We start from the raw sequence: 16250 nt of genomic DNA on the forward strand, positions 1-16250 counted from the left end.
CAGGCATCGAGGAGGGCACTGCTGAGGTGGCTAGAGGGTCAGTAGCCTTCCTGAACCCCTATTCCTGGTTACAGGCCAGGCCTAGGCTGAAGTGTGTGTCTGTTGGTGAACATGTGCTGCCCCTCAGTAGCTCTCCTGCTTTCTGTCCAGCCAGTTGAGAGAGGAGACTAAAGAGCAGGAAGGTAGAGGGTGGGAATGCTACCTCCTGCTGATGAAGCCACATTGCAGTGAGGTCACAGGTGCAGGACAGTGGTTGTCAATACATGTCCCACCTCTAGCCAGGCCTCATCACGGGGGCTAGGGGGCTTACTGAGGGGACTACCTCCTCAGGCTTAAGCAGAGATCCTGGGTGCTTCCTGAGGGAGCCAGCACCAGGGGCAGGGTGGGGCAGATGAGGTGCTCAGTGGAAGGAAGCGCCTATGCTTTATTTTAGTGGTGGCTGCCAGGCTGTGGCAGAACAGATGGCCGTAGGCAGAATGGCTCCTCATGGCACTCATAGTCACGGGATTGTTCTGTATGGACAATGAAATGGTGAATGTGCTATTTGTAAGAGGAAGTTTTCAGGACACACCTTTTTGAATCCTATAAAACTGCTTAATGATGTTAATAGCTAATGATAAAACACATCTGGAGCCACTATTCTCGGGGGTTGTGCTGTGATGGGAAATGACATTTTGCAGAGGAGACTAGCTGGGTCTCACGGATACTTGGGGGTTTAGCAGATGACCAGGGCTTTCACAGGATTTTCTTTTTCCCCCCTGTGGTTCTGGGGATTGAATCCAGGACCTTGTGCAAGGCAAGCACTGAGCTATATCCAACTGAGCTATATCCCCAGCCCTCACAGGCTTTTTGATAGTAATAAAGTCAATTATTTTAAACTAAATACAAAGTTATCTTCTAAACACTGGAAATCCTTTGCTCAATCAAGTGTCCAGTAATTCAGTGTGTGTGTGTGTGTGTGTGAGAGAGAGAGAGAGAGAGAGAGAGAGAGAGCGCGCGCGCACACACAAGTGAGTGAGCTGTGGGGAGTGAGGAGGGAGTGGAGAGATCTAGATGGCTGCCTGGTTTAGGGAAGTAGTGGTAAGTTCCACAGTACCTCTGGCCCCTCCTCTCTCTTGTTTCAAGGTGCTGACCTACACTTGCACAAACAATATTCCTTTCTCACTCGGCTTATTTGTGGAAATAAGAAACTCGCACACTTGTTTAAGAAGAGTTGGAGCAGGAGTTAAGAAGGTGGGGGCCCAGAAGTGTGGAGGCACTTAGCTGTTGGTGGAGGGCGTGGTAACAGGGGCTTTTCTTTCTTTCCTCCTGCAACACAAAGGCCCTGTACTGGGAACACACTGACTTGCCTTTCTGATTACCTTCAAGTGTCCAGCTTTTCAACGCTATGTGAATTATGAAATGTGTTTTAGTAGTTAAAAAGTAGTTTTGTTTTCCAAATAAAAGACCCTAATCTGTTCTCTCTTCCAGGGGCACAGGAAGTTCTCATTGATCCAGGTACATCATCTATGTGCTTAGTTTCTTTTTGTTATTTTTTTTTTTTTAAGTGCTTGTTTCATGGTGGTGTGAATGAATTGTTAAAATTTCTGGATTGTGATCTTGGGAACATTCTGATTTAAGAAACTTTAAATCAGAACTGTTAAAAACCTGATTATTATTTGGTCCTTGTTTGATGGGGCACGCTATTGCTTTGTGTTGTCTGTTGAAGAAGAAAATTCTTGCCCTAGCATGGTTAAGTGAATATGTGCCTTAGTTCTCTGAGTGCACTGTGCATGCCTGTCCTGTCAGTTTTGAACTCATTTATAATAATGACTTCACTCCGATTCTGTGGCTGTGCTCCTTTCAAATGACTTCAAATTCTCTACTGCATTTCGCACATGTGTTCATAATGGGGAAAGAAATTTTGCATTTTTTTTGCACAGGTGGGTTTTTCTTTCCCTTCTTCATACCTTCTGTAATTAACATAGCAAAAATCTATCCTGTTTCAGTGCTCAGTCATTTTGTGATGAGCGCTGGTGTTTTCTGGTCTCCTCTGAAGAACAGTCAGGCAGGGCACTTCCATGGCACAGGGTGGTTATCCACGTTTGTCCCCCATATCTCTCCATTCTGAAATGCAGCTGCCTCAGGTTTGGAGACTCTGTTTTAATATTTGTGTCCCCTCCTTTCTCTAGATTGGTGGCTCAAGATTTTGTAGGGTTTGTGGAAAGCGCAGAGGAAGGACAACAAAGTGCCTTTGCTTTCAGGAGACTCAGTTGCCGCTGGGGCCTGTGTGCAGGGCCTTCCTGCTCCAGCTGAGTGTATGTGCCACTCCAGGGCTCAGTTGACCTGGGGCTGATGTTTGACCAGGAGACACTTACTGAGCCTGGACCAGCTCATTGTGCCTCATAGGAGATGTTAAATTTCCCTGTGTTACCGCATTGCTTGTACAAGTGGCTAGAGCTACTTCTAAAAGTCAGATGTTTCTTCCAATTAAAAAAATTAGTTGAGATAAAGAATATTTTTATAAATTTTTGCAAAGTTTCAAAATAAATTGTGTAGAGATGAGATTGGTTTGGGGTGCTGGGAGAGGGGTGACGGCAATCACCAGCCTCATTATTCAGGGACATCTGGATCATGCTACCAAGGGGAAGGCTGCTGGGAAAGGACGTGGACCCTGGCTGGCACTGGCCTGAGGGTGCCTTCTGCAGGTGTCCCCATGAGAGTTGTGTGGACCTGCCTGCCTGCCAAGGGGCAGCAAGGAGGCAGCCTCCCCCACTGCTGCAGGGCACGACATTTTTTTTTTAATTGAACCCAGGGGTGCTCTACCACTGGCTATAGCCCGTCCTTTTTACTTTTAATTCTGAGACAGGCTGGCCTTGAACTTGTGATCCTTTTGTCTCAGCCTTCCCACTTGCTGGGATTAGAGGAGTATGCCACTGTGCCCAGCTTGTGAGGTCTTTGGGTGGAGACTGAACGCATCTGATGAGAGCTGGCTGTCTTCTCTACCTCCCTTCTCTGCTGCTCCAACCCTTGAAGATGTGCTAGCAGCAGGGGTACTGGTGGGGGTCGCTCTGCAGCTCTCAGGAGGCTCTGAGTATAAAGAGCTAATGCTCCCTCAGGGGTGATAGGATTGCTTCGCCCTGCAGAAAGCCCATCCACATGCAGCCATTCCATTGCGAAATATCCCACTTTTATTTATTTATTTTAAGTTTTTATTTGGTCTAATTAGTTTTACATGACAATAGAATGCATTTGACACTTCATACATAAATGGAGTATAACTTCTCATTCTTCTGGTTGTACATGATGTAGAGTTAGACAGATTGTATAAATCACATATGCATGTCGGGTAAATAATGTCTGGTTCATTCTACTATCATTCCTACCCCAGTTCCCTCCCTTCCCTTCACTCCCTTCTGTCTAGTCCATAGTACCTCTATTCTTCCCTAGCCACCCCCCCATTTTATTCATTTTTGAGTTTTTTTTAAAAATATTTTTTTAGTTGTTGATGGACTTTATTGTCTTTATTTTTATGTGGTGCTGAGAATCGAACCCAGTGCCTCATGCATGCTAGGCGAGCACGCTACCACTGAGCCATAATCCCAGCTTCTAATTTTTGAGTTTTAAATGAAGATAGTATTTGTTTCCCCACAACCGTTTACAAAACCCCAAGAAAAGCTGGGCAGTCGGGGGGGTGTGTGCTGTGCTGCTTACTTGAGGGTGACCTGTGTCCTCCGACCTGCACCCTGCGGGTTCTTGGCCTGCACTCCAGGCCGTGCTTCTCTTCTCACTGCTCTGTTCCTCCTAAACTCTGCACATTCAGCATGCCCTTGCTCAGGGACGCAGGGACGCTTCTGACGCTCCCTGGCTTGCACTTGCGCTCCCACCCCGTGGCGAGGGTTATTTCTTCCTGTGTGTTTGTCGCGTGAGAGCACTGCTCTCAGCTGCTTTGTTTTTAAAAGAACTTGAATGTAACTCCCCCGTTGAAAGTGTACGGTTGAGTGGGTTTCCGGTACTCATCAGAGTTGTGTGGCTGTAAGTACAGCTACTTTTAGGACATCACACCAACAAGCAACCCCTGTACCAATCACTATTGCGTCCTGTTCGTTCCCTCCACCCTCCTCCAGCTCGAATAGTAATTTACTTTCTTCTCTTCTATGATTTGCCTGATCTGCACGTTTCACATGAATGGGAACATATGACACATGGTCTTTTGTGACTGCCTTTTTTTTGTACTGGGGGTTGAACCCAGAGGTGCTCTACCTCTGAACTACACCCCAGCTCTTGTTATTTTTTGTATTTTGAGGTAGGGTGTTTTAAGTTGCTTGCTGGCCTTGAACTTGTGACTCTTGGCCTGCTCCTGGGTGGCTGGGCCTCGTGGCTGTGTCTGCGCTGTCTCTTCTTCCTCCTAGTGCTCTTCTGCTCATCCTTTCTCTCAGTTGGACGTTGGTGTTGCTGGGAAGGACTGCGCTGGGAACACTTTGGTGCAGGTTTCCGGGTGACCTGTGTTTGAAGCTCTCATGTGCATCTGGCAGAAGAGTTGCCAGGTCATGTGTAGTTCAATGTTGAAAAGCCGCCACACTCTTTTCCTAAGTGGCCCCACCACTTTGCCTTCCCCCAGGGTGTGCAGGAGTTTCTTCCTCTCTGTCCTCACTGGCATCTGTTAGCCTCAGCCGTCCTAGCAGGTGTGAAGTGGTGCCTCCCTGTAGTTGTGGTTTGTGTTTCCTATAAAGCTGGTGAGCATCCTTTCCTGCGTTGATTGGTTATTGGTATATTCCCTTTGGAAAAATGTCTATTTGGGTCCCTTATCCCTTATTTTTTAAATTGGGCTGGTTTTTTTTTTTTTTTTTTTTTTTTTTACTGTTAAGCTGTAACAGTTGTTTTCATATTGTAGATGGGAGTCACTTACCTGCTGTGGAATTGGTAGAACCTGGTGGTCCAACAGCATCCTCAGACAGTAGTGTTCGTGAGCCTGCATCTGCAAGCTGAGTCTTGACACAGCCCTGTTGTGGGTTTCACAAGGGGAATGTTAGGTCTAGATGACCCAGAAGCACCTGTGGTCTGGTAGGCTTGAGGAGCTCCACCAGCCCCCCAAGACGTTTTCACTGTGGCAGAACTGTCCTAGACACATTATGGTTAACGGCAGAGTAGACTCGTTAACTAGATTTGAGAGAGACATGTAATACTGGCTGCTTGTCTTAATTAAAATATTCTGCTTTCATTAAAGTAATTAGTACCCATGAGTAAACAAAAATTAAGTTTGCATTTGTATGGGACATAGGGGCAAACTTCGTATTAAATTTTCTGTTTTTCAGAGCGTGTTATAGCTTTTCAACAAGGTTCTAACTTTAGAATTCTATTTTAAACATCACTCCCAGCTCTAATGTTGTTTGACCGAGTTTGTCCTGCCTTATGCACAGATTTCCACTTTCTTGTAGGTAAAGATTCTCCTTTCATTATATTGGGTTAGTGTTAAGAGTTATAGGGCTTCTAGGCCTTTTTTGTCCCTATATTTGAAGTTGGCTGTCAAATGGGATATTACCTGTATTTCTTTGGTTTTCATTATGCAGTTAGAATTTTTGAAAGTGAATTTGTTTTAATATGTTACATATGCTTCCCAAGGAACTCGATGTTCTTGAGTTTTTAACATATAAAAAGCTTAAATGCTCTCTTGTTTGTAAGTTTTTTCCCACTGGGTATTTGTTTACTCTTTATTCTTAAAATTTTTTTCTTTTTAAGGAATAAGTGTGCATGTTTTAAAAAATGATCATTTTCTCCCTTATTATATAGATCATGTTCATTGTAGAAAATTTAGGAAGTAAGAGTAAGTAGGTAAATTGTAAGGTTACTCCTCCCTCACCCCAGATAAGATATGTAAATTTTATAATCTGGAGGTGAAGCCCTCCAAATTTCTTCTTTTCTTTTGAGATGTTTTTGATTATTCCACATCCCTTGAATGTTCGTCTGAATTTTATTATTATTATTTTATTTTTTTTTAAAGAAAGAGTGAGAGAGTGAGAGAGAGAGAATTTTAATATTTATTGTTTAATTTTCGGCGGACACAACATCTTTGTTTGTATGTGGTGCTGAGGATCGAACCCGGGCCGCACGCATGCCAGGCGAGCGCGCTACCGCTTGAGCCACATCCCCAAGCCCTCGTCTGAATTTTAGGATCAGATAGTCAATTTCTACAAAGATTCTAGCTTCGATTTTGGTAGGGATTCTATTGGGTCTGTGCGTCAATTTGGGGAATATTACCCTCTTAAGAATATTTTTTCCTCCAGACCTTGGGCACGGGGTGGCTTTCCATTATCTTTGTCAGCATCCTTGTTGTGTGGTTACCCCTGGGATTTAGCCCTTCGAGGCTAAGTACTTATCACTGAGCTGGATCCTCAATCCTATCTTTAATTTTTTTCAGCAGTGGCTGGGGTTTTCAGAGTATCCCATCATATATTTTTTTTTGTTTTTAAATTTATTTTTTATTGTTTTTTGGTACTGAGGATTGGACCCAGGCCGCTTTACCACTGAGCCACATCCTCAGCCTATTTTACTTTCTGTTTTGAGATGAGGTCTTGCTAAGTTACCAAGGGTCAAACTCAGTTGCTGAGGCTGGCCTTGAACTTGAGATCCTCTTACCTCAGCTGCCCAAGCTTCTGGGCACCAGGTTTATGCGTAAGAAGTTTCATCTTTTTCGTGTTATTGTGAATGGAATTGTCGTCTTACTTTCATTTTCAGATGATTCATTGTGAGCATATGTGAGCACAGTTAGTCTTTGGACCTTGCTGGACTGACTTGTTAGCTCTGGGGGTTTCCTAGTGGATCCCTTGGGGTTTTCTCTATGTAAGAATGTGTGTCACCTGAAGATAGAGGAAGTCTGCTGCTTCTTTCCCACTGGGAGGCCGAGTCTTACTCCTGATCTTACAGGGAAACGTTGGGTCTTTCACCACCAAGTGTGATGAGCTGTGGGTGTTCACGGGTGCCTTTCTCGGGCTGAGGACACCTTCTGTTCCTGTGTGCGGAGCGTTTTTGTCATGGGGTATTGGATTTGTCCGTGCTCTTGCTGTCTCTTGAGATGGTCGTGCTTTTGTTTCTCCTTTATTCTACTCACATCTGTGTTGCATTAGTTAATTCTCAGATGCTAAGCCAACCTTACGTTTCTGAAACCAATCTCTCTTGATTGTGTTGCACAATCCTTTTATATCTTGCTGGATTCAGTCCACTAATATTTTTTGAGGAATTTTACATCTATATTTGTGAGAGAGAATTGTCTGTAGTTCTTTGTTGCTTTGGTGCTTTTTTTTGGTTTTGTTATCAGGGCAGCGTTGGCTCCATAGAATGAGTTGGTTAGAATTCCTCTTAGATTTTTTAGAATTGTGTGAAGAATTGGTATTAATTTGTTTTTAAGTCTTTGGTAGAGTTCCACATTGAAACTATCTGTACCCAGGTGAAATTTTTTGATTATTGATTCAATATCTTTACTTATGTGTGTATTCCAATTTTCTTCTTCTTCTTCTTCAGTTGGTTTTGGTAGTTTGTGTCTTTCCCAGAGTCTCATCTAGATTACACAGTGTACTGGCTTGTGGGTGAGTGTTCCTAGTGTTCCTGGGTCTTCCCGTCCAGCTCTGTGAGGCTGTGCTAGTGTTTGCTCTCTCAGCCCTGGTTTTAGTGATTACAGTCTGTCACCCGCCTTCCTTCCTTCCTTCCTTCCTTCCTTCCTTCCTTTCTTTCGCTATTTATCAATTTTGTTGATTACCTTAAAAAAACAAACTTTGTGATTTTGTTGATTTGATTTTTCTGTTATTTTTTTTAATATTTATTTTTTGGTTGTAACTGGACACAATATTCTTTATTTTATTTATTTATTTTTATGTGGTGCTGAGGCTCGAACCCAGGGCCTCCCACATGCTAGGTGAGCGCTCCATAGCTGAGCCACAATCCCAGCCCCTTTTCTGTTATTTTTGGATTTCATTTATTTCTTCTCTCATCTTTTCTACTTCTTCTCTTTTGCTTGCTTTGAATTTAGTTGTCTTCTTTTTCTAGTTTCTTAAATTATTGGCTCAAGATCTTCCTTTCTTTTTCTTTTTAAATTAAAGTTAAGCTCTTTTTTTGCAGTTTTGAAACGGGAATGGACCCAAGGACTCACCCATATTATGCTAGGCAAGCACTCTACCCCTAAGCCGCACTCCCAGCCCTTTTTATTTTATTCTAAGACAGGGTCTCACTGAGTTGTCCAAGCTGGTTTTGAACTTGCCATCCTCTTGTCTCAGCCTCTCTAATAGCTGGGATTATAGGTGTGCTCCATTGTGTCCCTGATGGTGACTTTTTTTTTTTGTGGTACTGGAGATTGAACCCAGGGGTTCTCTGCCACCCCAGCCCGTTTCATTTATTTGAGACAGGATCTGTCTTGAACTTGGAATCCTCCTGCCTCAGACTCCTGAGTGGCTAGGACAACACACAGGTATGCTGACTCTTTGAACACAATGTGCCCTGCTCTGGTAGCATGGTCCCCTGTCCTGCCCAGTGCCTGGAACATGGGAGGTGTTAGGAGTGAAGCACTCAGTCATTCTGAGCTGTGATCTTAGTTTGTAATTGGTCTTCTGCACATTCATTTCATTTATATTTCCAATTTTACATATTTAGGGCTTCAATTGCTACTGAAATACATTCTATTTTAATAGAATTATTTTATAATTTATTGAATTTATCAGAATTCTCATTTTTAATTGTTGATTTCTTTTTCTTTTGGCACTGGAGATTGAACTCAAGGGCTCTCAACCACTGAGCTGATCCCCAGCCCCATTTTGTATTTTATTTAGATACAGGGTCTCACTGAGTTGCTTAGTGTCTCACTAAATTGCTGAGGCTGGCTTTGAACTCTCTATCCTCCTGCTTCATCCTCCTAAGCCGTGAGGATTATAGATGTGTACCACTGTGCCTGGATTAATTGTTGATTTTGAAACAATTTAAAGCCCAGGTCTTACAAAACAGTTTAAAGATTAGTACCTAGTATTTGGTGTACTCATGAAGACCCAGCAGTTAGCTTAGTCTTGGCTTTATGATCTGAGCTCTGTGTGTCATGTGTATTTTTTTTTTTTGAGGTATTCGAGTGAGCTGTAGGTTTGATGCTTTCCCCAATGCCTCGGGTGTGTTTCCAGGGACAGTGTCATCACAGAAGTGGTGTGGTGGTTACAGTCAGGGAATTTAACCTTCATGTGATACCTTTCTGTGGACCTTTCAGGTTCATTTAAAAAAAATTTTGTTGGTGTATTATAATTATACATAGTAGCGGGATTCACTGGGCCACGTTTGTACATGCATGCAGCATGATTTGGTCAGTCTCCTTCCGCAGTACCTCTGCATGAAGCTGGAATTTAGGGACTGTTGGGGCTCCTTCTGCCACTGTGTTAGGATGCTGTGTGCAGCATTGTGGGTGGACCTTCTCGATTGGTTCTGTGATGCTCCCTATCAGTGCTTACCTATTTATTTGAAATGTAGTTGTTTCTGTTTGTATTCCATCAATAGGTTCCCTCACCTTTATTGATTTATTTTTAGTCTAGAAAACATCATAATGGTTAAAAAAGTAAAAAACTATATGAAAAATTATATCTTGAGATGTGTCACTTCCCGTCTCATTTGGCACCTGGTTTTTACTTAACCCTGTAGGTGGCTTTTCTCTTGTGTTCCTTGGTTTTCCTCCTCTTTCTCTTTCTTCTTCTTTTTGGAAAAAACCAAAGATTTAAATATTTTTATTTCTCTTTCTTAGGCAAAGTGTAGGATGCTACACTTTTATTGGGATGGTGGTGCTGGGGGTGGGGTCCCGGGGGTGGGGCCCAGGACTCCTGTGTGCTCGGTAAGTGCTTTGCCACTGGGCTTCACCCTTAAGGCGCGTGTGCGTGTGTGTGTGTGCGTGCGTGTGCGTGTGTTTGTGTGTGTGTGTGTGGGGGGGGTGCTGGGGGTTGAACCCAGGGCCTTGTGCGTGGTAGGCAAGCACTCTGCCAACTGAGCCACATCCCTCGCCCTCAGCTCAGCTCATTTAAAAAATATTCTATTGAATTTATGCTGGTTTTTCTCTCAGCTTTTATGACCTTTTCATGTTTCAGGGATATGTACTTTGTGATGTATGTTGTGAATATTTTCTCAGATGCTCATTTATGTATTGCTTTGTTTGTGGTATTTTGCTGTATGATTAGTAGGTTGAATATACATATATATACACATATATGTATGTATATACATATATGTATACACACACACACACACATATATATATTTATTTATTATTATTTTTTGCTGCATTTGAGTCACAGTGGCCTTTCAACTATACCCAGGTTCTAAAGGAATTTGTCATGGATTTTGAGCCTCTTTAGGTTTTCTGTTTACCTGTAGATCCCGGACCCATTTGCAGTTTGTTTTGGTGTTTGCTGGAGGGGAGGGTCTTCTTTCCCTGTCAGAGGTGGCTGTCTAGGTGTCCCAGCACCCCAGGGAGAAGGCCCCTCTCAAGCCCTGTTACCTCAGGGCTGTGTCTCACTGCTGCAGGCTGTGTCTCTTGGCTAGTTCAACTTCCAGGCTCATGGAATCACTGTCTTGTATTGGTGGCAGTTGGGAGGCATGGCTTTGAAGCCTTATTGACCCCAGCGTGGTAGCTGCTACAGGAATTATTGCCACCTAAGGACTGCTCCCGTCTCAGCTCCTCTCTATCTCGATGGCTTTGCCTCTCTCTCCAGTCACTGGTCTCTGCTTTACTACTCCCTCTTTTTCTTTTGCTTTGTTCTGTGTTTCTGAGTTCCTATTTTGTGCCTTATATACACTCCTGCATGAAGTATGAGCTTACGACTACTTAGCTAGTGATGGCAGGGTTGCAGGTGCTTCCCTGAGAGTGGGCACGCTGCTGTCTCAGCCTGCCCGAACACGGGTTCCCTGCAGCAGTGCAGGGCTATTGGTCTGGAAGGCACTGTTTCCCTGGCCCACAGGAATGTTCCATGGGGTCGTCAGGACTGTGGCTGTGAGGAAAGAGCAAGTCTACTGGGCTCTAGGATTTTTAGAGCTTGTTATTCTTTTATTTTTATTTTTTATTTTTTTTAAATATTTTATTTACATTTTAGTTTTCGGCAGACACAACATCTTTGTTTGTATGTGGTGCTGAGGATTGAACCTGGGCTGCACCCATGCCAGGGGAGCACGCTACCACTTGAGCCACATCCCCAGCCCCTTGTTATTCTTTTATTGAGTGAAATTAAATCAGTCTGATGCAGTAGTGCTCCCTAGTGCTCTGCTCTGCCTGCCTGCCCACAGATGGCACTGTCGATGACGTCTGCTCCAGCCTTGGGTTTGGAGTTAAGTTACTCAGAGAGCCCTCGGTGTTGACATCCTTTCTCCAAAGATGGAGTAGCATCTGGGAGCCTCTCCGGTGCTTTGATCCTGTGCTGCATGACGGAGGAAATGAGGTCCCATGTGAGAAGCAAACAGCCTACTTCATTCTTACCCCCAATAGCTCCCCTTTCCATTCTCTAGGGGAAAAAGAATGACAATAATGCAAAGGTAATTTGTTAGCACTGATGAGACAAATTAAGACACCTTGTCGTTTATTAAATCCTAATTTGTGCCAGAATTGAATGTATTATAAGCCTGGGGAACACGCAGAGCAGTGAACATAACATAGCATGATGGTTACAACCCCCCAGGCTGGTCCTCGGAGCTCCTAGCAAGAACACTGTCCCTTGGGGACCTGCCCCTGCCCTGTACAAGTGGGGCTCCTTTTGAGCTTCTCTCTCTTGGGGCTGGCCACAGGAGGGCAGTCCTCGGAGCAGGAGTGCAGGGTGCTACTTTGTGGTAGTGCGATGACCACCCTGTGTGAACTTTGCTCCCAAGGGACCCCTGAGTTCTGTGGCACACAGACTGGGTCACAGGCTCTTGCTGATCTGAATGTATTATTTGAAAAGGACATATTTTAGATATTTTTCTAAGTAAGTCCTTCCCTGTTATTATTTATAGTTTTTTCCTCTTATTTCTTGCTGTAATTTTTACAAAATTGATAAGAAACAAAACTGCAAGCCACCTGCCTTTCTGAGATTTTGGTTAGAGTTCTTTGTCTTGTGGCTGGGAGAGAATTTTGCACGTGGAATTTTCTTTGTTCTTGGTTTGTATTTTCTCTGACTATTTGTTGGTCTGTCACCATTCATCTTTCCACTTACCTATCTATTCATTCTCTCTTCTGTCTTGGTCCAACAAGTATTTGAGGCAGCTTACAGAATTAGAGAGTGAAGACATACAGGTGAGGAAGTTGGATGCAGATTAGAAACCAGGGTGAGCAAAGAGCTCACGGAGCTGGGAGCAGTGCAAGTAGCACATCCTGGTTGTGCACAGCTGCAGACAGTAGTGAACTCGTCCTCAGCCTAGGAAGGAACGGGGTGGGGTACAAGGGGGTGCAAGTGTGCAGGGGGGTGTTGAGAGAAGCCCAACATTTCCTGCTACTAGACCTTAGAGTGTTCTGTGAAACCAAAGAACATTTCATCCTTTTTCTCCTGCTAGAATTCTCTATGTAGTTGGTTGTGTTTAAAATGGCGGTTTCTCCAGAACTCTTCCCTGTGGGGGCTTGATGGCTGGGGAATTAGGTGGTTCTGTTTATTGACTGGCTTTGGTCAGAAGTAGAAAATGACAGCCATGGAAAGGAGGGTAGTAGTTTTAGGTTATTATTATTATTTTTTAATGCTGTGCAGTTCAGAAAATGTTTCCTATGGTTTGTTTCCTTTGAGGATGCAGTGTGGGCCCTTGCCAGCAAGAAGAGCTTCAAGCTGAGAGAGGGCCGTGACTTCACCCATCTCAAGACGGCTAAGATGGTTTTTTATAAACTTGTCACTTTTATGCCATGCATTTCATACTCTTTAATACAAAGTTCCAACAGGGAGGAAGACTTACTCAGAGTTAACTTTTAATGTAGTGCTTTGGGGGTAAGACTTGGAGGAAGAAGATGGTCTGTGAAGACTTTAAACACTGTTTCCTTGTTCAGAGTTCAGTAGGACGGGTTTAGGTTTTACCTTATTCATGCTTTTCTTTAAACTAACGAAAAAGTGACACTTAAAAAGCAAAAGATTATTGTGTGTTTCCTGCATTTGCAGGTGCCCTCACGACCAACGGCATAAACCCCGACACCAGCACTGAAATCGGGCGTGCCAAGAACTGCCTCAGCCCCGAGGACATCATCGACAAGTACAAGGAGGCCATTTCCTACTACAGCAAGGTGACTTTTCCACTGAATGTTTTGCATGTCGCGTTGTTTCAGTCAGGAGTTTGTGGTGTGGTAAGTGTGCACATGTTGTTCTCAAGTGCATGATACTGTGCGTTTAAAGTGGGTTTTGTTTTAACACAGTATGTGTTTAATGAAGTATGTTTGGAAAAAGGGGAAAGAGGCTGTTGTCACCTCAGTGGTCCGATGACCATTATGAACATTCAGTACCTGTCTTCTGTCTTCTTTGTCATTGTGCACTGTTCATGTCGTGGAGGGGCTGCACTTACTGTCCTGTTGGCTGTGTGCTACAGTGTGTTTTTCATTAGGCATGTTGTGCGTTTTTCTTTCTTTCTTTTTTAATTATTAGTTGTTCAAAACAATACAAAGCTCTTGACATATCATATTTTATACATTTGATTCAAGCAGATTATGAACTCCCATTTTTACCCCGTATACATATTGCAAATTCACATCGGTTACACATCCACGTTTTTACATACTGCCATACTAGTGTCTGTTGTATTCTGCTGCCCTTCCTATCCTCTACTATCCCCCCTCCCCTCCCGTCTTCTCTCTCTACCCCCTCTACTGTAATTCATTTTTCTCTCTTGTTTTTTTTCCCCCCTTTCCCCTCACTTCCTCTTATATGTAATTTTGCATGTTGTGCGTTTTTCTGCGCTATCCAGTCTTCCATGGTGTGATTTCTCATGATCTGTGGCATTCCATTTTCCAATGCACCATTCTTTTACTTTGGACTTAATTTTTTTCTTTTCTTCTGTGGTGCTAGGGATTGAGGCCAGGCCTTGCATGTGCTCTATCACTGGGCTACACCCCCAGCCTGAAGAAAGTTTTAAATTCCAAGTGTTATTACCGAAATACTATAAAGGGCCACTTAGGCGTGGGGAAGACCCAAGGCCCCTGCCCTCTGCCCTGTTCCCAGGGTGGCGCCTGTGAGACTGGACGTTGCACTTACAGGTGTGGGACCGGCCTGTCTGTCGTGCTACTGCTGGCTTCATCCACTCGCAGTACTTTAGCCTTGCTGTCCTCCTCCTCAGACCTCTGGGCTTTTGGGAGCACTGTGGGGACAGTGTGTGTGGTCATCCGTCCCCAGGCGGCTTGGTGCAGGGCTGGCGAGGGGAGACGCCCACTCTCAGCAGCTCTCCGCTGGCTGGCTGTGCTCTGGGGTCCTCCTGTCGGAGGGTTAGGGTCCTCACTCCCCGCTGCCCGGGGCGCTTTCCCGAGTGTTCTTATTTCCATGGGGCATTACAGTCACACTAACTGTGGGTCCCTCATACGTGACGTGAGTGGTCAGCCTCGTCCCTTGAACCTTCCCTCTCTCTCGCGCTCCCTTCGCCCCCTGGCCCGCTCTCCTGACCACCGTGTTCCTGTTGTTGTTAACTAGTGTGTTACAGTCACACACAAGAGCAGCATTCACTGTCGGGTGTTTGTCCCTGGATGTGGCGGTTTGGCAGGTATCAGTCCCCAGTGCCTCCCTCTGGCCCCCTCCTGCCTCCCTCTCCTCTCTGCCCCCTTCTGTCCTCTTGGTCTTGTTTCTGTTTTTGTGAGATCCCTTTTCTACCCGACCCCCCCACCCCCGCCCCATGTGCACATGAGAGAAAGCGCTGGCCCTTGGCTTCTGAGTCTGGCAACTTACTCAGCATGGTGTCCCCAGCTCCATCCCCTTACCAGCATCAGTACATGCGCCAGGCTTTCCTTATTCAGCTTTTTTGAACATTCTTGTACATAAACTCTTATGTTCTTGTGTGAATATTCCTTTATGTTAAATTTTTCTAGACATTTACTCACTGGATGTGACATTAACATTTGTCATAGGTCATTTTCAAGTTGCTTTCTAAATTCCTTCTCTAATAGAGAATGAAAAGATAAACAATTATGAGAGAATTATATACTTAAGCAATGCTTCATTCCTAAATAGTATTTGGTTTTGATTTTTCCTTCCATGATCATAAACAGTGTTCTGATAAATAGCCCAGTAGATAAATTTTTTGTTCTGATTTTTTTTTTTTTAATGGTGCTGGGGATCAGACCTAGGCCTTGTGCATGCAAGGCAAGCACTCTACCAACTGAGCTATATCCCTAGCCCTGGCCTGATTTTTTAAATGGGCAGCATTCTTAGAAGTAGACTTGACACATTTTTAGGCCTGTATATTCCTATGTTGTTCTCCAAAAAGGTTATACTAACAGTTTAAACTCCCCCCAAAACACTAGCTGTTTTCCTTTTAAAATATTTGACAGTATACTGGTAGAGATAATTATTTTAGTGGACATTTTAGTTATTTTACTGGACATTTATCAATTGTTAACTGTTTGATTTTATGAATTATCCTTCTGTGTTCTTTATATATATCTAAGTTAGAGTGCTTTTCTTATTGCTTTATAAAAGTTCTTTGTGTATTATAAATGTTATTTTCTTGTTTATCATAGACATTGCAAATCTTATTTTTTTTTCTTTTTGTGGTGCTGGGGATTGAACCCAGGGACTTACACATTCTAGGCAAGAGCTCTATCCCTGAGCTATACCCCCAGCCTACAAATCTTTTTCTTAATGTTATTTGTGTTTAAATTTTGTTTATAAGGTTTTTCTTTTTGGCTGTGGTCAAAAACATATTTATAACATAGTGATTGCTTTCTTTATGACATTTATGTTTGGTTATTTGCTTAAAATACTTTCTTTCCAATAGAATAAAACTCTTTCAGTTTTTATCTAAAATGAGCATGACAATAGAACTCATCATAGAGTTGCAGTTAGGAGAAGCTGATAATATGCACAGTATGTTTGTGTTGGCTATTATGGATATTTTAAAATACTGATACCATCTATGATTTATTTTGTCTGCATTATGGCATAGGAATATAACTTATTTTTCCAGGCAATTATCTAACCGTCTCACTGTAATCTATTGAATTCATATTTTTTCCTTGACTTGAAATCTCATTTTAAATGCACTTTATCTATTTCCGAGCTCTTCATTTCTTTGTATAAGTGTGTCACTCCTTGTGTAGCACCATGAGAGTCGCTTGTCTC

General features: G+C 43.4%; 1 protein-coding gene across 3 annotated transcripts in view; it reads left to right on the forward strand.

Moving 5' to 3' along the window:
- The window catches only part of Trappc9 (trafficking protein particle complex subunit 9), a 499910-nt gene that overhangs the window by 19572 nt on the left and 464088 nt on the right, over positions 1 to 16250 (forward strand). For 2 of the 3 annotated variants that reach the window (XM_058580865.1, XM_058580866.1), the window contains 2 exons: positions 1471 to 1497; positions 13095 to 13216. In XM_058580865.1, the coding sequence (XP_058436848.1) occupies positions 1471 to 1497; positions 13095 to 13216 (149 nt within the window). The remainder of the gene's footprint in view (positions 1 to 1470; positions 1498 to 13094; positions 13217 to 16250) is intronic. The other variant, XM_058580867.1, reaches the window with a different exon arrangement.

The sequence above is a fragment of the Marmota monax genome, unplaced genomic scaffold (genome assembly GCF_021218885.2).
Source record: "Marmota monax isolate L192 unplaced genomic scaffold, Marmota_monax_Labrador192_F-V1.1 WCK01_AAM20220418_F8-fsc00073, whole genome shotgun sequence".
In the NCBI taxonomy this organism is placed as follows: domain Eukaryota; kingdom Metazoa; phylum Chordata; class Mammalia; order Rodentia; family Sciuridae; genus Marmota; species Marmota monax.